Source organism: Eulemur rufifrons, chromosome 19 (genome assembly GCF_041146395.1).
Source record: "Eulemur rufifrons isolate Redbay chromosome 19, OSU_ERuf_1, whole genome shotgun sequence".
NCBI classification, from domain to species: domain Eukaryota; kingdom Metazoa; phylum Chordata; class Mammalia; order Primates; family Lemuridae; genus Eulemur; species Eulemur rufifrons.
This window is the reverse complement of record NC_091001.1, coordinates 8,797,924-8,824,680: the sequence shown is the minus strand read 5'-3', so window position 1 is coordinate 8,824,680 and position 26,757 is coordinate 8,797,924. Positions and strand designations below refer to the sequence as shown.

At 44.4% G+C, this 26,757-nt stretch overlaps 1 protein-coding gene across 4 annotated transcripts in view; it reads left to right on the top strand.

Moving 5' to 3' along the window:
* The window catches only part of TBC1D1 (TBC1 domain family member 1), a 202,881-nt gene that overhangs the window by 148,937 nt on the left and 27,187 nt on the right, over positions 1–26,757 (top strand). For all 4 annotated transcript variants that reach the window (XM_069495292.1, XM_069495293.1, XM_069495291.1 and 1 more), the window contains 2 exons: positions 15,074–15,259; positions 20,629–20,790. In XM_069495292.1, the coding sequence (XP_069351393.1) occupies positions 15,074–15,259; positions 20,629–20,790 (348 nt within the window). The remainder of the gene's footprint in view (positions 1–15,073; positions 15,260–20,628; positions 20,791–26,757) is intronic.

The following is a 26,757-nucleotide window of genomic DNA, read 5'->3' as shown; positions in this document are numbered from 1 at the left end:
TTAATAGGGTTATTTGGTGTTGTGTTGTTGAATATGGAGTTTTGCATCAGACTGGCCTGAACTTACATCCTGGCTCCTCTATCATGAGCTGTGACCAAGAACAGTTGCTTGACCTGTGTGTGCCATGGTGTCTCCAGCTTTCACACCGGTGTCGTAATGGCACCCACCTCATCGTTGGGCGCGTTGGGGCAGTCGTGAGGCAGCACTCAGTAAAGGGGAGCTATTGTTACACACACAGAGTGCAGGCAGTCTGTTCCTACTAGGGATTTGTGGGGAGTACACAGAGCTGCCTTCTTGGCCCCTCCACAGATGGCAGCCCTTCTTTAAGTCCACCCTGGCCAGCTGCACTTTAAACATCACCAGACTTTTAGGACAATCAAAAATATGTTCTTGGACAGCCAGGGACTATGGCATAGGGAGGACAGTCATGTTGGCCGGAAGAGCCTCTCCGGGCCTCCTGGGCGGTGTGCTGCTAGCTTGCACAGTTGCTTCAGCTCTGTGGCACAGTGTGTGTGATGGCCTCAGGTCACAGCCACAGGAAACCAGTTGCGTAGGCAGCAGCGCAATGCTCCCGCACACCCCAGGTGCACACCTCACTGCGCAGCTCTGGCTCCGAATTCAGGGACAGCAAAACCCTCCAGCCAGCCATGCTGAAAGACACAGGCAACAGAGGGGTTCTTTCAAAACTCTCTTGATGGGGAAGACAAAAAGACTGGGAATCATTGTCAAGAAATTAGTCATAGATGTTTCACTCTTTAAAATCATCCCAGCAAAAGGTTAAACAATATGCAGCTTTCAAGATGTCCCAGAAGCTGACGCGTGCAACGGGGTGAAACCTGGCTGTCGAAGCACACGGTGACCAGGCTTAGAAGGATTGATCTTCCTACTGTGCTGACCTTCTTTGGAGTTTAAGGTGCAGCTTTTAAGCTGAGTGTACAGCGCTTGATTTTCTGTGTTGGGCTAGGATGTTTAGAAAAGAATTCCTCCTTTGGAGTGGTAGATACGTACGTTTTTACCAAATGGCTTTAATTAATCAAAGCAGACATTTCTTCTGCGTCCTTCTTTGTTTTGTCCTGTGCTTGAATATTTGGTCACAAGTAACAACTCTCAAGTGTTAATAATGCCAAATGGAAGCTTAGTGTGCTGGGATTTGCCATAATCAGTTATGGTCGGTAGAGATTTTCAAAAGGAAATGATAACTCTTTAATGAGATTTTGGGGCCAAGCAGACTGTAGTAATGTTTATGAAATTTGCTTACCACAAAATAATTTCCAAAGAACATTTGAACTTGACTTCTCCACTTTAACTCACAGAACAGATTAAGTGTTTGAAATCTATTGGGATTTTAAATTACTATCAGTGTCCTGACTTTTAAGGGGTGGAAGCCGTCTCAGTGATCATACAATCTGTTTCTGTTTTCTTGATGAGAATATCGAAGCTTGAAATTGAACACAGCTAAAACCGAGTTTCCCAAATGCCTAACAGTCTGGGTACCCAAAAAGAATGCTCCTTCCCAAGGTGATTTCTTTCAGGATATGGGCCCTTATGATGCAAGCAGTGAGGCTGGGGCTTTCCAGGTGGAAAGGTCACGTTTCCACATATAACTCGGTGAACACTGTAGTGAGTTAGGGGAAGAATTGGGTTCGCTATTTTAAACTTCTTGTTTCATCGTGTGGACTTCCCCATCCCCTCACCCCAGCAAAGCACAAAAGTATTTCCTGACTTTTAAGTCACGGGCTTCCTTTCATGGATTTCAGCCGAGATCACATCCAGATAAGCATTGTGTAATGGGGTGGGTGGGGTCCCAGAAGCCTGAGGGGAGGAGAGCTGTGCAGTTCATAACTGGAGCTTGTAGCAGTTAACCCCTCGTCAGTGTCAGCGGCTAAGTCGCCGAGTTCTCCTTTCAGGGCTGCTGTGCGAGCAAAACCCCCATCAGGGTTTCCTTGCTGCCTCTCATGACCACCTGTATGTGCTCCTGGGACTTTCCCTCCCCGCCCCCCTTTCCCCCTTGGTCACACATTCTCTCTTATAGTCCCCACATCAACTTCTCCTCGAGACCCTCCCACAAGCTCTGCTTCCCGTTCCTGCTTTCCTCTCCTCTGGAAGTTCCTACTGAACGTCTCACCAGCTCTTCTCTGGGAATTAGGGCTGTGATGTGACTCTGCTCATTTTTTATTTCTAGTTGAATAGATTCCAGTGCCACCTCTCTGGAGATGAGTCCTGAGTGTGCCTGTCCTGCCCTGGCCCCTGGATGTGAGGCTGGGGTCCTGGTCCCCTGCCTTATGAGCCTTGCCCGTGTCGGGCTCTGCATCCCATTGTGCTGTTTTAAAGGTGGTTCCGGACCTTCGAGATGCACACAGTGCCATGCTTACATAAACCCCAGAATACAGAATGGGAGTTATGCTTATTCATAGAGTGAAAATTCAAAAAAAAAAAGACAAGAAGGAAAATCTATGAAAATATGAAGAGTGTTCATCTTTGGGAAGTAGGAATATACATAATTTTTGTTCTTTAAAAAATAATTATATTAGAGTTTATAGTTTCTCTATGATCAATTAAAATATTACTTTTTTCAGAGGGGGAAAAAAAGCTAATCAGCCTACCTAAAAACCTTCTCCTGGGCCAGGGAAGGAAAAATAGGGCTTCTTTTCTTGGAAATTGCCATTTGTGCCATTGTTGTCTGACTTCACAAGTCACTGCCTTCCCTCTCCTTCCACAGGGTGCCTCTAACCTACCCCTTCTTCCTGTTTCCTGGCTGCTACTCAGGTTCAAGTTCCACCTGTCAGACCTACTAAGCTGTTCCTTCTGCCTCACACAGTGGCTCTTTCTGTAACCCTGGCTTCATTCTCACACCATCCGGGTACACTAACAGAGCTTCTCACATTAGTCCAAAATTTGCATTAAGCTATCCCTGCCCTTGACATGATGAGATAGATTTGTCGTGTGCTATTTAAATACACATATACTGAGTGCACAGTTGTACCTAAAGCATGGTACTAAGTGCTGGGTTGAAAGGGGATCTCAGGCTAGATAAAGGAGTGTGCGCATGTCGTGAGGGGGACAGATAAATGCCAAGGGAGAAAAAAGGATGGGGCATCGTTGGGTGTGTGGATGGAGCTAAGTTCAAGGTTCTGAATTGGAAAGCTACAGCTATGGAGAAAAGTCTTTTAAAATTTCTGGAGGGTTTTTGTTGTGTTTTATTGATACAGTGATATTTTGTAGCATAAACCTTAAAAATTGGGGGGTTGCAACTTTATCAGGATAAAATGATCCTTTTCTGCCCCAAGTTTAATAAATATTAGTTAAGTACAAATTAAATACACTAAATATACCTATCTGTATCATAAGTGACATGTGGCAGAAGCTATATCTTGACTCTTGGTTTTTTCATAAACCTTAATGCTTTTTGGCTTTGAATGCATTTTGTCTGGTTTGGTATTGAAAGCCTGTGATCGTCTCGTGCCTTTTGTCTGCGTAGTCGTCCTTTCTTCTCCATCATCAAGTGATTTTAATTGGACATTGGGCTTATAAATCAAGGGCTGGCATTTCACCCCGTGGTAGTCCAGGGACCTGGAAGCACATGTTAGTTAAGTGCCTGCCTGGGTTGGTGTGTTGGAACTGGTTGGGTTGGACGCACTATTCTGAATCTGCCTCCTGCGGTGGGGTAGGTCAGGTTGTCCTGAGTTGACGAGGAGGCTGTCTGAGTGAGGAAGCAGGATAAAAGATAGACCAGATGGCAAAGTAGACTTTCAAGTCCTGCCCCAGGACCTGGCTTAAAGTTAAAGAACAACAAAGATAAAAAGTGCCGCATAGCCGTGCAGGCCAAGTGCTGCGGCAGTGGTGTGGATAGCAAGTGCTGTGGATCGACAGCAAGGGCAGCGCTGAGCTGGAGCACGTGCTGCCTGCGCTCAGGCTGAGCTCTCTCTCCGCTCCTGCTCCCCCACCGTCAGGCCTCCCCTCCCCTTGCAAAACAAATGCTGAATTTTGCCAATCCATCAAGATTCAACTTAAGACCATCCCGTTCTTTTTGGTCATAATAAAGCCTTGTTACCTGTGCTTTCATAATATTCCTTTCTTCTTAGCCACGGACTGAGCTCTTTACAGAAAAGCTGACAGAGGCCCTGTAAAACCTTAAGTAAGAACCGCTATGCTGAGATGGGGTGGAAGGTACTTTAGAACCAGATTTGCTCCTGCTTGGATTATATCTTTGTGCCCCCCCAATTCACATGTTGGAGCCCCAACCCCCAATATGAGGATATTTGGAGGTGGGGCCTTTGGAAGGTGATTAGGGTTAGGTGAGGTCATGTGAGTAGAGCCCTCATGAATGGGATTAGTAGCAGTCTAAGAGCTTCCTCTCTTGCCGTCTGCAAGTCAGGAAGAGAGAGAGTTCTCACCAGAACCCTGCCATGCTGGCACCCTCGTCTCAGACTTCCCCTCCAGAACTGTGAGAAATAAACATCTGTTGTTTAAGCCGGCCAGTCCATAGTATTGTGTTATAGCAGCCCGCGCTCCATTCTCTGCCACTCCCCGGGCCCTGGCATGGACCTGCAAGCAGAGCTTCATGGTGTAGTTGGAAAGCCGTCTCTCCATAACGCAGCCACTTCACTCTTCCCAGGCCTGGTCTTGACCCTCATCACACCTCGTGCTATGGGCAGGGGAGATTTGAGGGTGAGGAAGTTGGTTTGCTCACCACGATTCTTTTCACCGTGACTCGGTAGAAACTGAGTAGTAGGCAGGCCCTGAGATAATGCCACGCCTTTGTCGGCAGGCCCATGGCAGCAGGGACAGCCTGGTTAGCTGCAGCCAGGGCTGGATGGGAGGCTCACGGTGGAGGGGCTGGAAGCTGAGCCGTAAACGAGCTGCCTTTCTGCAGATGGCTAAACAACACGGGTTGAGAAATTGTGATCTTAGCTTTAGTAGTATATTTTTCTGTTTGTGTTGGTGATTCATCGGTCTGTGTCTCTGACTGTGTTCAGATATGGAAGTTTTCTGGAAGGAAATTTACTGCTGTAATAGTGTGGGTAGTTGATCTAGGTCAGCCATTTTCTGAATGCATTTCTTAAGAAAATGGTATTAATTTTAGTTCAAACAGTTGCCTTTGACAAAGATAAAAGCACAGTTTGGCTGGTGTTTGAAAAACAAGATATGTTGCACTTTTAAACTTTGTTTAATGGTCAGGTCATCCATAATGCATGGAGTCATTGTTTAAGTGATTTGAAATAATTTATTTAAAAGGGACCCCTGTTCCTAGTGTCACATATGTGAAGCCACTAATTAAGCTAAACCTGTATCCTAAAATAAGTGCTGAAAATGTGCCGAATGCTAGAGGCCAGGGGTTCTCAAACTTTAGTGCGCATTAGAATTCCTAACTGTACAAACCCAGGTTACTGGATCCACCCTAGAGTTTGTGATCAAGTTGACCGGGGGTGGGACCAAGACTGTGTATTTCTAACACACTCTGGGTGATGGTGCCTGTGTGGGAAGCACATTTTGAGATCTGCTCCCGTAGACTGAACTCACAGTCTAGGTTCTGTCGACCGTGACCCGCCCATGTGCTGTTGGAGGGGAGGTCAGGCAGCTGTCTGGACAGCTCTACGCCCACCGTGAGGTCCAAGCAGAGCAGGCTTGAGCAGCAGCTGTAGTCACAGAGAGTCGACAGTGTAAATGATACATGTTGGATGGTCTGACACCTTTTGAAAAATCCATGTGGATGAAATCAGAGGGCCGAGTGTGAGCAACAGTCAGGGCAAAGCCCTGTGTGGTCTCTGCTCACGGCTCTCTGTTGTTTCCATCTCTTCTCTAAAGCTCGTGTCAGGTGGGCTCGCTCAGCACAGGCGGTCCTTGCCCTCTTGATCTGACTCATTGCTGGCCATCTGCGTGCACTCCTGCCCCTACCCTGGGCCATGTGGAACCACTTACAGTCCCTGAATTCATCATGTTGCCTTGTTTTAATTCCTGCACTTTCCAAGGAAGTGCCTGACCTTCCCTCTCTGTTTGGCAGTCCGGACTTCGTGCTTGTCCCCTACCCCTGAGAAAGGCTCAGTTAGGATCATCTTTTCTAGGGGTAGGGCATCGTGATGGACCCCTGCACTCTTGGCCCCCCATGGGCTGCTCTGCTCTTGGCCACATCTAGTGCTGACCTGCAGTGGTAGCTTGCTCAGTGGCTCCTTGGAGATAAGCTTGGTTTCATTTCATCGTTGTTCTGGGATGGATCGAATGAGTGATTTGTCACAGGAGGGTTTAACACCTTATTTGTAATATGTTTCCTATAAGGTTTGAAATATATAAAGTTATATATATGTGGCAGATACCTCTGTATCTATATCTACCTATGTAGATATAGATGGTTTATATATGTAAAATTTTATAATAGTTTTGCATAATTTAAGAATAAAACTGGGCCCCTCTGACTTCTCTCCCTTCTTGTTGGTCTTCTCCTCGAGGCTCCAGGCTGCCCCTGTCTCCTGCTTCTCAGCTACTCTTGCATGACTTTCTGTGCTCAGGGCACTGATGCGGGTCTCCGAATCGCCGACAGGCTTGGCTGAGGTTTGCCCTGATGATCTGGGCGCACAGAGGAGGTGCCTCGGGGTCCCACAGGGCAGGGAGCAGTGGGAGAAACTGTCCCCGAGGGCATGACCTGGGAGCTGCGGTTGACCGAGGAGCAGGGTCAGCCAGACAAAGGCCGGCCGAAAGGGCAACCCCGCCATTGTGCAGTGGCTGCCCTCCGCCCACGGCTCGTGTGACCTCCCTGGATGCACCGCAGCAGTGGCTGGGGGCCTCCTGTTGTTGGGGAGCCCTGGGTTGGCGCTGGGACTTTCTTCACAGAACAAGTGCCTCTCTTCCCCGGTATTCTTCAGTGAACCAGTTCTCTTTTTTATCCCCAACCCTAGTCTGATTGTGGAGAAGTCTGAGCAACAGAAAATTTTGTCAATAGATGGTCTATTTTCAGAACAAAATAATGATGCGAGTAGGAATTCGGCACTTACTCCTGGCCGAGTATTGTTTTAAGTGCTCTCAGGGATGTTTCATTTAATCCCTGCAGCAGAGCTGTGGGAAGCGGACGCTGTTACAGGCACGGAAAGGTCACGGAGCCTGCTCGTTCCGTGGCCGTGAGCAGCGGCGCTGGGGTGATGAAACGGTCCTAGCACGTCTGGTGGCTGTGAGGATGACGTCAGTGGATACGTAAAGCACACTGCCCAGCATGTAGTGAATGCTCAAAAAAATGTGACTTTAGACCTCTTTGAGCCTCAGTTTCCACATCTGGGAAGAGAGTGGGGTTGAGCTAAGTCATCTTCTGGTGTCCCTTTCAGCTGTAAGTTTCCTCCCAGTCCTGAAGATGGACAGAAAGTAAGGGGCAGCCAAGGCAGCGTAGTGTGGGGGCTGCTGGGGGAGCCCTCTGGGTGGCAGGGCCGGCCCCCTGGCCACCACCTCGGTGCACATCCTGGTGGCACGCCCAAGGGCTTGGCGGGCTTTTCCATCCCAGCCTGTCTCATAGAATTGCGAGGATCACAATTTGAAATCAGTGTTATAGAAATGATAATGGGAGAGGGCAAACTCTTACAAAGATCAGCATTTTATATTCCAGCTGAGGCTGAATATTTGTTTCTCTTTCGTTTTATTATCTATAATCAAGAAATGAGAGCCCGACTTTCAGCCTCCTCAAAAGTACAGTATCATTCCCCTGGCAAATGCAAAAACAAATACTATTTATTTGGAAGGATAATTTTATCCCACGCATCAAATCTTGTCTACAGCGTTTTCTTGGTTCTTCTCAAGCTCCTGTAGACCTCAGCTTTTATAGCCACCACTGCAGGCACTGGGGGACAGCAGAGCTCCCGGTGCTTTGTTCCCGGAGCTCTTGCAGCCGGGGCAGGAGGAAGCCGGGGCATTGTCGGCTGGACGACCAAAGCCTGTGCGGGACCTGCTGTCCTCTGCCTTCTGTCCTCTTCCTGTGTGCTTCCTCCCACTCCACAGTCTGCCCTGCTTCTCCTTTGAGCTGTTGTCATGACCCCCACCCAGACTGAGTCAGGACTTTGGGCTTTCTCGTCTCCGAGTGCTCTTTACACAGCCTCGGAAACTGAAGAGTTCTTCGGGAGAGCACGCGGATAAAGATCTGCAGGGCCCTTGCTGTGTTCCTTGCTGCTGCGTATCTTGGCTTCTTTCTTTAAATGAGTGTGCCTGCCTGTCACACCCCTCACCTCCTGTCGGTCCTGTTCCAGGCAGTCAGGCTCTCTGTTCTGTGTTGGTAGCTTTTTTTCAGGCACTTGTTCACACTGTGATAATGGCCCCTGTGTGTCTGAGCCACTGGGCTGTGTGCTCCCTGGTGGCCAGGATCTCTTTCCAGTGCAAAAGAATATATATATGATATCAGGTTTAAAAAAAAATCCTAATTTTCCAAGATTTCCAGTTTCTTACAAATTACTACATAGATGGACCAGGTGTTCTAAGTAATCTAGAATTACCCATCCTTGTCTTCTGTTTTCACATGCACACCATCTAGTCATTAGCCAAAATGGGTAATTTTCAGTGACGGATTGATAGTTACCTGGACATCTTGTTTGTGCTGGTCCATTTACCTAAAATGGCTCCCATCATCTCCGCCTGTCCGAATTTTACCTGTCCTTCAGGAATGGCATGCCCTTCCCCTTCCCCCCAAAATCAAAGATAATGGTGATAAGAAGAATGGTGGTTGACATTTTATTGAATGTTTACTATGCACAGGCTTGGAGTCCCCCTTCCCCCCCACCACCACTCTTACCTGTTTCATGCTTACAGTAAGCCTGAGCGAGGCAGTATTGTGCACGTTTTTTGGAGGAGGAAACTGAGGTGTCATGAGATCAGATAATCTGTGTGAGGTTGAGTAGCTTCTAGATTCATGGTGGTGCCTGGGTTTGACCCCAGATATCTGGTTCCAGGGCCTATGCTCTTGACCTGATAAACAGCAGAAATTCATCTTTCTTTCTTTGTTGAACTTCTAGAACACTTTCTTTGCATTTCCTTCATTCTAGTAGTCGTGCACTTCTCTCAGTCACCCTGTTAAAATGTGAGGGACTGTGTCTTATTTATACTTGGATTTTTAGCAGCATGCCTTGCATGTGGCAAGAACTTAAAAGTATTTCTTTTTATCAGATGAATGTTTTCTTTAAAAAAATCTGTTTTCCTATAGTTGGGCTGTCATATAATGCAACTGTAGAAGATAACCAGGTTCTTTGGATTATTTCACCTAAAACATCGAAAGAAGTCATGGTGGAATTGAAAGCAGTCTTGGGTAAATGAGTCCGTTCTTTGAGTGAACGTTCCTTGTGAATCTGCTGTTTCCCACGCATGGGATGTGGCCGGAGACACAGAAATCTCTGCCCTGGTCTCTGCCTCCTGGTCTCTGCCTTCTGTTGTGGTAGCAGTAAAGCTGTTCATACTTTGTGAACAGTTTGACAGCATTAAATGTACATGGTACATTTAGTGTACTTTTTTTTTTAAGAAATTTTCTTCAGCTCTTGGTAACCAGTGCTGCAGATGTTAATCCTTGCTAACTTTTCTCCAGAGATGGAATGTTCAGTTTCAATTTTCCTTTCCAAAATCTTTTCATGTTGTTAAAACAGAGGTTTCAGAATAACTAGAATTTTAAGAATTTCTTTCTTTCTTTTTTTTTTTTTTTTTTGGCATGGGAATTCAAAATTTTCAGGAGGGATAGAGAGAGTTATAAAATGTTCTTTTGTGGGGTAACGTACAGAAAAGTCCAGAAAATTGGAGAGTAAGTATCTGTCTCTTCGTTTTCTTCCTGGAGCCCCTTTTTCTTACAGGGCACTTAACATGGGATTAGTGTCGTGTCTTTAAAAGGAGGAGGACTGCAGTTCAGAACTCAATGGCAGTGTTTTGTGAAAACACGAGGAAGGAGCCCTGTGTCCCACACTTTGGAGAGCGCGGTGCTGGGCAAGCAGGAGGCCTTCTCTGTCGCGGCCCTGACCCTGTTCATCCAGTGCCGTGCCACACTCTTCCCCACACCTTTGTGTGCAGGTGGAAAGAAGAATGCAGCAGCACGGAGTTGTTGGAAAATAATCCAGCACCTCAAATATTGACACACCAGCATAGAGCATATTTATGACTCCACGGGGAATGTCACAGCAGTGATTTAAGTGGAGGCAGTTGTCTCTTAGGGCACCTGAATTGTGACTAGCTTTAAAATTCTTAGAACCCATCGGAGGCTGTTGTTTCTGAAAGTCTACATTATTTAAGCATTCTACACCCTGTCATTGCAGGAGATGTCAGAACAGTAAAATCTAATCCTAGACTAATGTGTTATTGCAGCCCTTTGGTTTTGCAGCTTTGCAGACTTTATAAATATGTCAGTGCCTGTGGTCTCCACAGCTGGGCAGTCGGAGGTGAATATCATTTCTCACGTTTTGTACTGAGGGACCGGAACTCAAAAGGCGTTTGCGTTCACAAGGAGGCACCGACAGAGCCGGCCCTCGGGTAGCGCAGCCCCCACCACAGCTCAGCCTCAGCTGTACTGGGCTGCGCTCCTCGCACGGGCCTCTGGGCAGTGGTGTCTCAGCAAGGATTCAGGTCAGGGAGAGAAGCTGGATCCCTGGGACTGCTGTGGAGAAGATTAGGAACATGTTAGTCCTCCTAGACCATCTAGCACATCATATTGCTGTGAGCACGTAAGGGACTCGGTAAATACTGGTGCAGTTGGCTTAGGAATCATGCCCATGTGTATCATTAGAACGAGGTTCTCAGCTGACAGTTGCCCAACGTTTTTGTTTGCCCTGCCCTGCCGCCCCACTCGACCCCCTGTGTAGGGCGCCGGCGTCTCCCAAGACTGCACCCTGCACACGCACAGAAGACGTCTGATTGTGCAGCTGTGGCCTTGGCCCCAGTCTGGATCTTGTTGCATTGAGAAAACAGCTTACTTGAACTGATTCAGCCAGGCTAAATTTAGAATAAACAAACATTTTAACCATCCTTTTTTGTAAGTTACTAAACTACTTTGTAACTAGGCTACCCTTAATATGAGCAAAAAAATATTAAAAGCATTAATTGTAAACTATGAAATCAGTAATTGTTACCATGTAAAAAAAATTGGGGTGAAGGGGATATATTTTTACCCCTTCCCAGGGTTTAGGATAGAGAAAGTAATGAGTGTTTTACTTTGAATCAGGGTCTCACGTTTTTTGTTCTTCCTTCCCACCAGGGGACATTTAGGAATGTCTGGAGGCATTTTTGTTGTCATTACTGGGGTGGGCAGATGGGACTGTCGTCAAGTGGGTGGTGGCCAGGGCGGCTGCTGCGTGTTCCGCAGTGCACAGAGCAGTTCCCCGCGGCAGAGAACTGCCCAGCCCAGGTGTCGGCAGTGCCCAGCTTGAGAAACCGTGCTGTGAACTGTTAGCTTGATTTGCTGGCCTTTACAGAGGATCAGGTTGTATTTAGTTCATTCGGAGGTGAAATTAATTCAGTACTTGCAGTTCTTCTTTGCGTTCTGAACTTGGCCTTGGTACCCTAAGTTTGGGATGAGCTCTTGCCATGTGCTGAAGGCCCAGATTCAGGCAGCTCCCAGCAACAGCACCTGCACTGTGTCCTCCCTCAGTGGCAGCATGAGGCGAGAGGAGCCGACATGGTAGTAAGTGCACAGGATTGATTGCTTGAGGGGAGAAAGAGTAAAGATGTAGCTTGGAGGATTGGCCGTGCTGGCATCATTTGGGATCTTGCTGGAAATGCTAATTCCCAGGCTCCCCTCAGACTTGCCAAAACAAAATCTGCAGTTTAGCAAAACCCCCCACGTGATGTATGTGCGTGTAGAAGTTAGAGAAGCACAGGGTAAACATTTTTCACTCTCGAGGAAAATATACCTTGCTTCAAGTCGTGGCTCTGACTCTTACTAGCTGTGTGACCTTGGCCCAGTTACAGAACCTCGCTGCACTTTAGTTACTTTGGCTATAAAATGGGGACAATAATATCACCTATTTCATGAGGTTGTTGTGAGAATCTGACAAGCTTATTTGTGTCAAGGGCTTGTATGGTAAAAGCTCAACAGACTGTAGCTAATGATTGACAAGAAAAAGAAGGTAAAAGTAGAGAACATTTGGGAGGCAATTTGTCTTAAACCTCACAGTTGTCATCAAACAATGGTTGTATTCGTTGCAGATCTAATTTCTGTGAACCCTAGAGCTTCCTCAGCTTCTGTAGAAGTAGTCCTTGTCGGCAGCCCAGCTGGCAGAGTAAGGGGTCTGGGGACAGGCAGCCTAAACTGCCAGGAATGTCCCAGCACCTGGCCTGCGTTGCACCTGCTCTGTGCATTGACATTCAGAATTTGAAAGAAACGTGGGAGGAATTTTCAGGACACTCAGGGGGAGAAAGGCTGTGGTAAACAGGAAGGCTGAGATTAGAGGAAGGAGGCCAGGTGAGGTGAGCCCTTGTTTTACTAGTAGGTTTAAGTATGACCAGGTCAACCCTGCGTGACACTCGCGGGGCCTCCCTCTGTTGGCCGGCCGGCCCCGGGCTGCCCCGGCGCACACGGAAGTGTGTTCCCGCGCTGCCCTCACTACCGCGCCCGCGCCTGCCACGTCGGCAGGACATCTCACAAGAATGAGTGTTTGGAAACGAGGATCCTTTGCAAACCAGTAGGAGTGTAAATGCTTCCAGTAAGAGTCAAGGCAGAGCTTTAATCAACTGCAGGATCCACAGAGTCCCAAGAGCCAAGATGGTAAAAGAAAGGAAAAAAGGAAAGGGCTCAAATGGAAGACTTCTAGCTGGGGAATAAGATTAAATAGGAATTCAGACCAAAATTCCTTTTAAATAGAAGGATTAAACTATTTCATATTCAGTAATGACTAATCCTGAGTGTACAAGTTTTTTAGGGGGAAGGGGTTGATTTTTCTGTGTTTTGCAGGAGAACATTTTTCCATCTTTCATTTTAATCAGAATGGATTTGCATTATTTTTCTTTAATTTTTATTTTAAAAATGTTTATTGTCACAAATTTAGAAGATACAGGAAATAAATGAATAACAGTGCGTGTAAACCCATCACCTATTTATCTCGTATTTGACAGTTATGAAGCACGTGCTGGCTACCAGCAGCTGTGCTTAGTGATGACCAAAGCCCTTGTTGACAAGGCAGCAAGGTTCTGCCTTGCTAGGGCTTGCAGTTGAGTGGCTGAAACTTCGATGTATTTCTTTCCAGTATTTTTTCTGTGCCCTTAATGAATATATGATAGCAAACAATAAGAGCTAATATTTATTGTGTTCTTACTATGTGTTGGGCCCTGTTCTGGGTGGTTCTTATCCATATGTTAATTCAGTCTCTTTCACAAGAGAGGGAGGGAGGTACTGTTATTCCTACTTGACAGATTGGGAAGTTGAAATAGAGAGAGGTGAAGTAACTCACCAAAGATCACAAAACCAATAAACGGCAGAGCCTTAAAACCCTGGTAGCCTAACTCCAGAACCTGTCCTATTAATCACGAATCCATATTGTCTCTGATATTTATAAAATTGAGGTGATACTGTATAGACAGTTTTGATTCCTGCTTTTTTACTGAACATTACACATGAGCATCCTCCTGTAACATACATAAGCCCCCCAAAGATGTAGAACTTTCATTTATTTGTTTGTTTAATAGGACCATTGTAAGACTCTATAAAGCTCTGTAATTTAGAGCTCTGTACTTAAATGCTTACAGGGATTATCAAGCATGCTTATTAAATATTTTTAAATCTAGTAATTTTAAGTTACCAGAGTTAAGTTGTATAAGTCACTTTAAGAAATGAAACAGTTTGCAGCCTGTGTTTGATCTCATAGGTTTCATAGCAGGAAAACAAATCCAACTTTAGATAAAGGTAGTAGTCAACACTGATGGCTGTTCTGGAAATTGAGTGTTATGTGGAATTTGTGTTGATCTATCAACTGGAAGAGATTGTATGTTGTATTATGGGTGATTGTGGGGCTCAAGTTGCCTGTGAAGAGTTTCTCAGGGCGTGTGTTAAGACCATGATTTTATTTACAAAAGTTCAGTTTAGATAGATGCTCCCAAGAGTATGTGACATCCCATGAGGTCCAGTTGTCCAGGAACTTCTGCTGCTCTTCATAGCTGGTATCACAGTGAGCGAGTGGGATGTTCTCTGTACGTGTCTGTAAGGTATTTGGGAGTTATGAAAACATTGAACCAGCAACATAGTTTCTGCAGTTGGAAAAGGTACAGAGATTTAAACCAATAAACAGAAATTTAAAAATTGATGACATAGGAAACATTTGAATTATAATGAGATCCAGTTGGAAGCAAATGGGCTTCTGAGTCGGGCAGACATAGGCTGGAATTCCAGTGTCCCTACTTATTTACTACATGGCCTTGGGCAAGTGACTCCAGCTTTTTGAGCCTCAGTTTTCTTTTCAGGCTAATATCTGGCTTCTGGAGTTGTTGTCAGGATTGAGTCTGTCTGTATAAAATGCCCAGCACTTGGTAGAGGATCTGTTCATGGTCACTGTTATTACTCACTGGCTACTAACTGTGTTCTAATCACCTTTCAGAATACCTAGCCATATAACAGTGGTTAAGAACACATGTGAAAGCCACACTGCTTGAGTGCCAGTCCTGGCCCTGCTGCTTCCTAGTTATGTGACATTAACTTAAGCTCCCTGTGCCTCAGTTTGCTTTTCTGTAGAACTGAATAATCATAGTACCTACGTCGTAGCGTGGTTGTGAGTATTAAAGAAGTTATTATACATAAACCCCTTAGAAGAGTTTGGTACACAGTAGACACTAAGAATATTTGCTGTTATTATCAATAATACAGTTATTAAATAACTTCAGAAGAAGAGAAAAATATTACACCTTAAAAAGTAGGTATCTTTAAATATTTCCTCAGCTACTGCAACTTTTGCTTACTAGTTTATTTCAATGTATATTAAAACATGAATTTTATCATATATCATGGTTCAGTGAAAAATAAAACATGAATTTTAAATTTGGTGATATTATGTTTTATCTGAGTGAGCAGAATTTCCTAAGTTAGCACTATGTTTGAAGACATATTTTTTGTTGAAAATGACCATTCTGGGATGTCCTTTTCCCTCTACAGATTATTCAGAGCTGGGAGAGCTTCCCCCACGATCTCCCTTAGAACCAGTTTGTGAAGATGGACCCTTTGGCCCTGTACCAGAGGAGAAGAAAAGGACATCTCGTGAGCTTCGAGAGCTATGGCAAAAGGCTATTCTACAGCAGATACTGCTTCTTAGAATGGAGAAGGAAAATCAGAAGCTACAAGGTTGGTTTGTCATTTTGATATTAAACGGGCTTGATGATCTGATCTTGGCTCTGGAAAGAATCACATTAGACATAAACATGCTGTCTTTAAAAAAAAAGCAAGACAGGTTAACATACATATCTATTCTAATCTATGTATATATAATATCCGTTTACTTTTTTTAAGTAATGTTAACAGAATTTACTTTGTGGAGATTTAACGATAATCTCACCAACTATGTTAATTATTCCTATATGATCATTAATTAGCATAGTATCTAGAACTCCTGAGATACAAGCTTCAAATTTAAGCTCTAACCCTCTGAAAGGTGTTTTTTTTTTGTTTTGTTTTGTTTTTCCTGTCTCTTCCTTATCTTCAGCCATAGTCTCTACCTGTAAGTTAGGTAGGAACTGATGCTATGTAAGTCATTATAGTCATAGTTCGTAACCTCATTCTATGTGTGAGTTGCGGGTAACCTGAAAAAAATTAGTTGAGTTCTACCTGTGCTGATACCAACAGTATAAAAATATGATGCAAACTTTGAAAGTTGAGATTTTGTTCATTTTCTGTTTCCATACTGACACATAAACCATAAAAATATTATTTTCAAAGTAGCTTAAGAAGCTAATAAGTTTATGTATCATTTGGAAAGAGCATGGGTCTTAGGGTGTAGACAGCTGCCTGGCTATAAAGTAGTCAAGATTTTGAGCAGGAAGTCTGAACACACATTTTTTTTTTTTTTTTTGGAGACAGAGTCTTGCTCTGTTGTCCAGGCTACTAGAGTGCCATGCCATCAGCCTAGCTCACAGCAACCTCCAACTCCTGGGCTTAAGCAATCCTCCCACCTCGGCCTCCCAGAGTGCTAGGATTATAGGCATGAGCCACTATGCCCGGCCCTGAACACACTCTTTCAAAAGGAAGCTGTAGCAGGTGGTTTAGTGACACTGCTATTGCCCCAGAGAAGTTTTGGAATTAGAGTACATTTCATTCAGCATCATCCTTAATTGCAAATTTTTGTCTTTTAATAATGACCTTGTTGTTTGTTTGGAGCTGAAGTTCATTAAGACACCAAATCTGATGAATACATTCCCAGTGTGTGTTGTGTCTCATGAGGTCCAATTGCGTAGAGCCTCTGCTGCTCTTCATGGCTGGTGTCACAGTGAGTGGTGGGTGTTCTCTGTGTACATCTACAAGGTGTTTGTGAGTTATGGCAACACTGTGTGTGAGCAACACGGTTTCTGTGGTTGAGAAGGGTACAGATTCATGAAATGTAAAAAGATGGTCCATATATGTATATTATTTTGACCAAAACCAAGAAGTGTAATACAGAGTAAGAAGACCTTTTGATATGGAAGTAGTCTGACAGCTGGAATGGGCTGCTTATGAAGGTAGTAAGCTCTGCAGGAGGCAGTACTGAAGCTGGGCGAGGCAGGTCCTCCAGTCGGGTTGCTGTGGAAGATGATGGCTCAGTGAGGGGAGTTAAGAGTAGGTGAATGCTAAGTTTTCTTCCAGCTCTATTTTTTTGCCACTTTCTTGTGTGTTCTTAAAGGTAATTCTAAAAGCAGATGTCTAAAAGGTGTTTGATGGTGATGGTATTACTACAAATATCTTAAGCTAAAGGAGCACAGCATTTATTATATATTCATGTGTATGTTGGGATTTTTGTTGAAAAGCAAAAAGGCAGCTGTGTTCATCATGCAGGTCATAAACCTTCATGCTTATGCAGGCCAATCTTGCAAACGATAGCCATGTAGAGTCAGAGCACAACTATAAAATGGGAATGTTGCTGGCTGGCTTCTTGGGAATGTAATGGATGAGGCAAGATCAGTACGCCACAAAAGCAGAGTACATACTGCCGTGCAAATGATGACTGGGCAGTTTTCTAAGGTTACCTGGAACACCTTGCCAGGTGTTTTATTAAGTTCAGTGGTCCTTGCCAGCATTTTTCTACTGCTTCCTCATTTCATCTGGCTTCTTGGCAGTGTTCAGTTCTTGTGTTCGTTTATTTTTACTGTTTAATTTCTTTTCCTTATCTCTGTAAAGTTCAACATATGTTTATCTTTGCATTCAAAGCACAATAAACTTGCTTAATATAATATAGGAAGTATTGGTCCATTGTATCAGTGTGTACACTAATACACACTAGTGTGTACACTAATTCTGAGAAAAATTATCAGCAATAAGGGCCGATTGCTTAAAAATTTTTAGTAAGTTTTGTAGGGGTATGTTGAGGGTGGATGCATAATTCTCTCATTAAATACAGAAGCATGATTTGACAGGAACCAACCAGGGAGTGCACAGCAAGTCCTCACTTAATGTCATCAACAGGTTCGTGGAAACTGCTGCTTTAAACAAAATGTAGAACAAAACCAGTTTTACCATAGACTAATTTATTTTTAAAAAAGAGTTAAGTTCCTACGACATGTTTCTGGTCACAAAAAAAATCACCAGATTTCTAAATAAAGATCCAAAACACTAATATTAAGCATTGAAGTAAGTGTGAGCCATACATATATTTAAGAAAGATTAATAAGAGCAAGTAAGATAGTTATTTACCTGCTTATTCTAGTTGGGGGTCTTGGGTGGCCAGAGCCTGTACCTCTGGGTGCAAGGCAGGAGCCAGCCCTAGACAGGACGCCGTCCCATGGCAGGACGACGCGCACACACGCATACCCAGACTGGGACCGTGTGGACATGCTGATTAACCTACTGTGCGCATCTTTGGGATGTGGGAGGAAACTGGAGTACTCAGAGAAAACCCACACAGACGTGGGGAGAAATCCACACAGTGACCCCAGCTGGGAATTGATAGTTTTTCTCCTCATTATAATAAAGCAACATTGATCACAACGTTATTCAAGCACCTGCTGTGCTGTGTACCTAGAGAGAGTCATTGTATTGCTTTTTTCGGGGGAGGTGGGGGTTTCTCAAAGGAAGGTTACATTGCAGCTAGGAGTGGCTCTTGAAATTGATCAAGGATTCAAGCTGACTTGCACTCTCTTTGGGAAAGAAATTAGAGGAAAATGTATGAGAAGGTTCTTTCTGTAGGTAAGTCTATTTCCTGTCTTTTGAATGTATGGATCAAATATTTATTACTACTCTGGAAGCACTGCATCCTGGAAGGACCCAAATCATGTCATCGAACTCTGCCTCACTCCATTGTAGACACGTGAAAGCTGAAGTGATTTCCCCAAAATCAAACAGCTAATTTTCAGTGGTGTTGGGACTAAAACGTATCACTTCTCTTCCAAACCAGCAGTCCTCTGCTGTCCCCCCTCTGCAAGGCCATCTTTTCTGAAGTTAGGCTTGAGCAGCCTGTTGCAGCCCAGCGAGGCTCACGGGACCGCTGTGGCTGGGCGTGTGCAGTCCGCGTGGCGTCGGCCGCTGCACTCGTTCACGCCACTCCGCGTTTTCTGCTTGCCTTAGGTGAAATGATGTGGTGACATTAAATTTTGAATTGCAGTTGAAGGTTTTTTTATTTAAAAAAAGCTTTCCCCCTAGTTAAATAATACATGTCTATTGTTAAATGTATATATAGAGAGAGTGTGGTTTTCCTGGTATCTCGTGAGCGCGTGTGTGGGGGGGTCATTTACAACTGCGGAGCCTCCCGGCCGCTCAGCTTTCCCTCTCTGAGCTTTCGAGAGCTGGTGGCAGCTCAGGAGAGTTCTGTCTCTGACAGCAGTTGCCAAGAGAGCAGAACTGGGGACAGAGCCACAGCCCACCCTCCGCAGAGGGCATAGATCAGACGTGAATATTAGTCACGAGGTCCAGGTTAGCTCAGGCATTCATGTTAAATGTTAATAAGTATTTTAGACAACTTTTTCAAAATTACATTTGATCTCATTCAGTCACGTTTCCCTTTTCCCCACAAGCTCATGAGCCACGTGGGTTGTGGGCACTTGGGAACCTGCGGCCTCAAGGCCACATGTGGCCCTCCAGATCCCCAAGTGTGGCTCCTTGACTGAATCCAAATTTCACAGAACAAATCCCTGTTATTAAAAAGATTTTTTTCTGTAAAATTTGGATTCAGTCAAAAGGCTGCACTGAAGGATCCAGAGGGCCACACATGGCCCCCAGGCTTCAGGTTCCCGCCCCTGGTTGACGTGGAGTCCGGACGTTCGTGGCGGGTTTGCACCGTCTGCCTTGGTTGATAAGGCATTTTGGAGGCCACTGACTTTAGGCAGCAGTGTTGTCGGGATGCTGAAGCAGGAGGAAGTTGCTTGGACCAATAGGCAAATACACGGATTAAGCCTTTTCAGCTGAATCTTCTGGCCTGTTTTCTGTCTGTGTGCGGTCCTGTTGACTCCAGAGCGAGCTCCTCATGTTGCCTGCTGGGCTGCGTCAGGGTGGCCAGGTGTGCTCTCAGCAGAACTCACTGCCAGAGAAACGCACGTCGGCCCCCAGGGCCCGGTGCTGCTGCCAGTCGCTGCTCAGGGGGCTGGTCCTGAACCCGCTTGCCGCAAGGGTTAGCTCAACTCTAGTGACATTCATTGTGTTTTCTCATAGCCACACACACACAAAAAATCTAGGGTTGGCATTTTTTTAAAAATGTGAACTCCAGAGATGTAGGGAATTGTTTAACAGGACCATAAAAGTGTATTTTTCAAAGTAAAAGAACAAAGTAAAAATGGGAGGTGAAGCACCGTGAAAGTTGAGAGGACAGCAGTCACTCGGCCACCTCCTGGCTGGTAAATAACCTTGGGCACATCACTGCATCTCTCTGACTTCAGTGTCTGTGTCTGTGAAATGAGTGGTTAGACTGGGGAATCAATTTAAACTGGCTATTTAAAGTTTTCCTTAATTGATTCCCCGCCAGTTTGGTGGTAATTTAGGTATAATTCTTCATGCAGCTTTAGGTTGAATAAGTTTGGCAGGAAACAACACCTGTCTTCATACATTTGAAAGATGTCATATGAAAGGAGTAGATTTATTCTGTTTTATTCCAGGAAACAGAAATGGAACCAATGAAAGAAGCTACCAAAAGGAGGTTTGGCTCCAAATAAGAAGGAGCTGTCCTTAGAGTCCCTCTTCCAGTTTAGATGAAAAAATTTTGTTGAACTCTAACCATGCCAGGTATTGGGAATTTTAACACAGAGCTCCTGCCTTTGAGAGTTTTGTAGTGTCAAGGTAGCTGTGACAGTGGAAAGAATTGGACAGAGGTGGGGTGTATCTTAGCAATGGAGCCAACAGGACACACTGAGAGTGAACGGGGTAGGAGGAATCAGACACCGCCTAGGTTTTTAGCATTGTCCAACGCAAGGAAAATGGAGTGGGGCAGGATCCCGGACTTTGATTTGGATCTGGAAGCAGGGCTGTATGACACAGCACCGATAACCGGGAGGCAGCCAGGGGCAGCATCTATTAATGTGTTCTTAAATGATCTGTTCTAGCCTCTGAAAATGATTTGCTGAATAAGCGCCTGAAGCTCGATTATGAAGAAATCACTCCTTGTCTTAAAGAAGTAACTGCAGTGTGGGAAAAGATGCTTAGCACTCCAGGGAGATCAAAAATTAAGTTTGACATGGAAAAAATGCACTCGGCTGTTGGGCAAGGTAAGCTTTATTGGTAATCATCTAGCCAACCTCACCCCTCGTGAATACCTGGAAAGAAATGTGGAATAAAAAATTTTTAAAGTCTAATTTTAATGGCCATGTATCTTCCTTTCATCACATCTTTACTTAATCTGTTTCCAAATCTTAGTTAATTGACATGAGTTTCATCACCTTTCATGATTCCTCTTAATGAAAATTCCCAGAAGACCAGGAGATAGGTAGAAGACAGAAAAACCCAGGGGCTTAGTTGCCTGCAAACTGGATAAAAATACAATGATATACTCTGAATTAAATAGTAAACTAGAAACTAACTGTGCGGCTTCTCTCTGGGTGCCCTAGGGAGGCAACAGAGTGTAGAGCACAGACTTTAGGCAGGTGGTCCTGAGCTTAGATCTCAGCTGTGCCACTTTGCAGTGTCGTCTTAGACAAATGACTTAACCCTTCTGAGCCTGTTTCCACATATGCAAGGCGTGGATTACGATAGTGGTGCTTGTGAGTAGCACACAGCATGTGTCTGTTGTACTGTAAGGCCTTGCAGAGTGGGCACTATTAGCTATTTTTTCATTGTGTTCTGCCAGTCTGAACTGGTCCAAGAAGAGGTAAGTACAGAACTTGACACTAAGCATTTGGGAATGTTTCCAGCAATTTGACACAGTGATCCTAATAAAAAATGTGGACTAATACTTTGACAATCTGTTTTTCTAATTCATTTTTACTGTATTTTACAAAAATATCAGTGTGCGATGGATTGGAATAGTTTGGGAAGCACCATTTTAGAGCTTAACTTCAGTGATTTAGTGTGCAAGTAAAACAAACAGTGATTTCTTTGAAAATGTCCGTGTCTGCTGGCAATAGAAATCCTATGAGTCTAATCTAATTGTATTGGTACTGAGTTCTGATTGATCTAGTCATGAATAACTAGGTGTTGAGAATAAGGGTAGCAAATATATATAATTCTTACGGTTTTCTTCTAACTTTATCGGTTGTACAGTGGAAGAACATTACATCTACGTTGCTTATCTATAATAGAATTATTGGAGCAAATCAGTTTTTTCTACTATAGTCTTTCAGGCATTATTTTTTAACCTTTTTCCAGGTTTCGTCAGCATCAATTTTAGTATTAATCGTTATTACTAGTTACGTCTTTCCCCTTTCTATGGTTAAGGAAGCTTGGTGGCCTCGGGGCCGCAGAGCTGGGTTTCTGACACCGTACTGCACGGCTTCTGTTGAACGGTACCTCGACTGTGCTGTTCTCAGAACCTGAAATGCAAGCAGTAGCGAAGACTGAGGCTGTAAGTCGGCAGCAGCGTCCAGTGGGACCTTCGGCAGGTGCCCTCACCTTTCTGAGCTCCTGCCCCCTCGCTGGTAGACTCAGAGGCTTGGACCAAGGAGCGAGTCTGGGAGCTCTCTTCTGGTTCTAGCATCCTTTGCACCTGTGGTGGTTGCCGGAGATTTATCCTCACACCAGATGCTCCAGATTGCTGTTGTGAAAAAGGAGAAGACAGGAAAGAGAGTAAGTCTGTTCTTTCCCTTTCCACGGGTGACTAGATGATGGCCTTCAGGTGGCTTTGCTTCTGCAGAGGGCAAATTGGGTCTGTGACAGCTATTCCAACTATTTGAGCATCTTACAAGTCTGACACCTGCATGTTTGCCTTTCATTGTGCATTTTATGAGGGGACTAGTAGAAATACTCCAGGAATCTGGACGCTGTGTAGTGAGATTGGACATGGATGGTGGGACAGTTTACGTATTGGGGTGAGCTGAGGCCGACGTGCAGTCTCCTCACGCGTCCCCTGACTTTGCCATGTCACTCTTCACTGCAGAAACTCTTTCTTTCTAACTGTGAAAGGGCTTCCTCACTCAGCTGGTTTCAACACATTAAGATTTAACAACTCTAAACAAATGTCTGCTGTTCATTTTGTGGCTCAGAATAAAAAAAAAATGAGATTAACTCAGAGCCATTACCTTTGACCTTTCAAGGAGAGGCCAAGTCAGCTCAGAGGCCTTGAAAAAGAGGACAGTTCTTGTGTGGGTGTATGCATAATGAGTCCTTTCCTCTTAGTGATCCGAGACCCCTACGTGACAGAAATAAAAGGGATTTATAAGACTTTCCAAGTTAAAATTAGATGACGATGGCAGGATTTAGGTTTCAACTTGGGAGAAAGAAGAATAATTCTGTGACAGTTTAGATAATTCAAAGTCTAATTTGGGTCAAAAATGATTTCTCTAAAGATATCTAGGTAGAACTTCATCAGCTGGAGTGTATTTTTCTGGGAATAGGATTGTAAAGTGGAGCACTTGGCAATATGGGCCAGATGCAGACTTTGCTTACCTTGGACTCAATGCCATTTACAGAAAGTTACTCCAGAAATTAATCAGCCCAAAATGTCCTGCAGTAAGAAGAATGCTTATGGCATTGTTTAACAGCCTAAACAAACAAACCAACCCCAACCATGTGACCATTCCATGTAACAATATTCCTTGAAAATGACTCAATAAGTAGATCTGTGTTTACTGATGTAAAAGATGTCTGAGATAAGTTAAGTGAGAAGAGAGAATACAGTACAGCATGGTCTCATGTACAGTTGATATTTCTGTGTGCTTATACACGGAGAATCTCCGAGATACGTTTGCAGATATCCGGGTTATAGGCAGTGTGACCTTACAGCCGGGGTCACCTGGCACAGCCCTGGTTTACGACTCTCATCCTGGTAAAATAATTAATAGCTTTCTTCCTCTTCACTTTCAAAAGTTTCCTGCTTTGGATGGTAATTATATGTTCATTCTAGTTATGGGTGATTTTTCACTTTCTTCTTTATACGTTTTGCATTTTCTGAGTTTTTTTTCCCCCTTCTAAATGTTGAGCATGTATTATGTTTCAGGTGAGTGAAAATAAAAAGCTGCTTACATGGGGGATGGAGGAGTGGCCTCCTGCCCACCCAGAACCCACCTGCAAGCCCTGGGTAGGCCCCACTGCCAGGTTTCTGTCTTGGGTTAGGAGTGAGGCAACGCTGAGCAGGGGAAGGTTGTTCCAGGCCATTCCTAGAAAAACACTGGGTCTGATCGTCATGACTCTGTGCTTTAAATCATAGGATCTAGGGTTACTCCTGAATACCGGAATATCTGGTATGGTCCAGTGACACAGCCAATGTCTTTTCTTCCAAAAAAATAAAGTTCTGATAAGATAGTGGGAATGATTTAGTAAATAAGAGGAAATTGGACATCTCATAACTCAGGAAAATTTTCCAGTTTGAAAAAAATACTTTGTGAAAAAGCCCCACCGTAAATCACTTACCAAGCTATTTTCCTGCCCACATTTACTTCTATATAGGATTTAAAGTATTAGAGATGTGGTGTGTGTGTGTGTGTGTGTGTGTGAGAATGAGTGTGTGTCCCCAAGATACATCTCTGAGCAGGAATAGTAGAGGAGGAGAAAAGAAATAAAATAACATAAAAAAGCACATATCAGGGTATGTTAGTTTCCTGTTGCTGCCATAACCAATTACTATAAAACTGGTGGCTGAAACAACAGGGTTTTTTTTTTTTGTTTTTTTTTTTTTGAGACAGAGTCTCACTCTGTTGCTTGGGCTAGAGTACTGTGGCATCAGCCTAGCTCACAGCAACCTCAGACTCCTGGGCTCAAACGATCCTCCTGCCTCAGCCTCCCGAGTAGCTGGGACTACAGGCATGTGCCACCATGCCCGGCTAATTTTTCTATATACATTTTTAGCTGTCCATATAATTTCTTTCTATTTTTAGTAGAGATGGGGTCTCGCTCTTGCTCAGGCTGGTCTCGAACTCCTGAGCTCAAACAATCCTCCCGCCTCGGCCTCCCAGAGTGCTAGGATTACAGGCGTGAGCCACAGCGCCCAGCCAACAACAGTTTTTTGTTTGTTTGTTTGTTTTTTTGTTTGTTTTTGAGATAGAGTCTTGGTCTGTTGGTGTGCTAAAGTACAATGTCAGACTCTTGGGCTGAAGTGATCCTCCTGCCTCAGCCTCCCTGAGTAGCTGGGACTACAGGTGCACAACCACCATGCCTGGCTAAGTTTTCTATTTTTTGTAGAGATGGGGGTCTCCCTCTTGATCAGGCTGGTCTGGAACTCCTGGCCTCCAGCAATCCTCCCACCTCAGCCTTCCAAAGTGGTAAGATTACAGGCGTGAGCCACCACTGCGGCCAGAGAAAACAACTTTTTCTCACCCATCTGGCCAGAATTCCAAAAACAAGGTGTTGGCAGGGCTGCACTTGGCCTTCCCAGCTTCTAGTGGCTGTTGGCTTCCTTGACTTGTGGCCATGTCATGTCACTCCAGTCTGTTCCTCCATGGTCACACTGACTCTCTTGTCCTCTCCTCTGCATCTGTTATAAGGATACTTGTCACTGAATATAGGATCTGTCCGGATAATCCAGGATGGTCTCCTCATCTGAAGTCCCTTACTTAACTGTATCTGCAGAGACCCTTTTTCCAAAGAAGGTGACATTCACAGGTTCCAGAGATTAGGAAGTGGACATATATTTTTGAGGGGCCGCCATTCAACTTAGTCTACAGGGTCGTGAGATTAATGCTAAAATAAAATTAGAGAAGGTGCAGGGTAGTCATGGTTAAGGGGGGCCCTGTGTTTCTCCCACAGCCTAACTTTTTTTTTTTTTAAACAACTGCTTTGTGTTTAAAAAACAAAGGGAAAGAAAAAGTACTTACTATACCTGAAGTATTTCTAAGAGGTGGCTGCATGAGACTCTCTAAATAGTTCCTTACTCTGTTAATAAGTGAAATTGATTACTATTTGTTTCAAATCCACAAATGGTTATTTTATTATTCGTTGCCAGGTAGGAACAAAATATTTTTCTCCAATGCCCACCTGAGTAGCAGCCTTGTCTAACAGTTCTGACAGGAAGGACATCAAGATAAAATGATGGTCACTGTCCCTGGGCTGCCACTAACCAGCCGGTGATCCCGGGTGAGGGAGCTGTTGTGGTTGGCCTCTTTCCTCAAGTTTACCATGAGGATAATCATAGTATTTCCCTTAGAAGGTTATGAGGACAGTATGGGCCAACACACAGAAGGGCTTAGAATGGTGACAGCTCATAATGGCCTTGTAATAAATGCCATCTGCTGTTGCAGCTTCTATCTTGCCAGAATAGAAACTTCTCTCAAAGATGACCAGAGATAGAAACTAGCAAAACCATCTTCCTGAGTAGGCTTCTGAGTGGCAGGAAGTGTACAAAGTAGTCACAGTTTTTTCTGGATGGAAAGAAAGATTAATCTCTAATTCCAATGTTCCTTTTATCCCAAGACATGGGGAAGATTTGGTGTCTTACCCTGCATTCTTCTTTCTCTCCCCCTTCCACATTTGGGCCTTGTAATAGGTAAGTAATGAACCAGAGAATTTTGATTCCAAACTGTCATTTTTTTCTAATGAGGTTTGCCCTAAATAATAGCATTGACTTTAAGAAAATTTTTCTTAGTTTTAGACATTTTTAATCACTTTGAGTATTCCAATTAATTATGTTAAAAATATTAGGTGGAGGCTCTTGGATCATTTTCTAGTTTTTAGATTTCTGGTGAATGCTCAAATGGCATGATTTTGCAGTCAGTCTCCTGCCCAGTCTCTGGGCCCTTCCAGCCCACCTTGCAGAAAGATGTCTAGTCAGGATTCCAGCAGCTCAACTTCAGTTGGGCTGTCCTTCCCCAGCTCAGCAGCATTCAGTGGTTCCTTGGAGCAGCGGTCCCGAACCTCTTTGGCACCAGGGACCAGTTTCATAGAAGATGATTTTTCCATGGATGGAGGGTGGAGGGTTGTGGGGGGCAGAGCTCAGGCGGTGATACGAGTGGTGGGAGTGGCTGTAAATACAGGTGAAACTTCTCTTGCTCGCGCACTGCTCACCTCCTGCTGTGCGGCCTGGTTCCTAAGTGTCATGAAAGACAGTTTTTCCACAGGCGGAGGATATGGTGGTGGGCAGGTGGGCAACA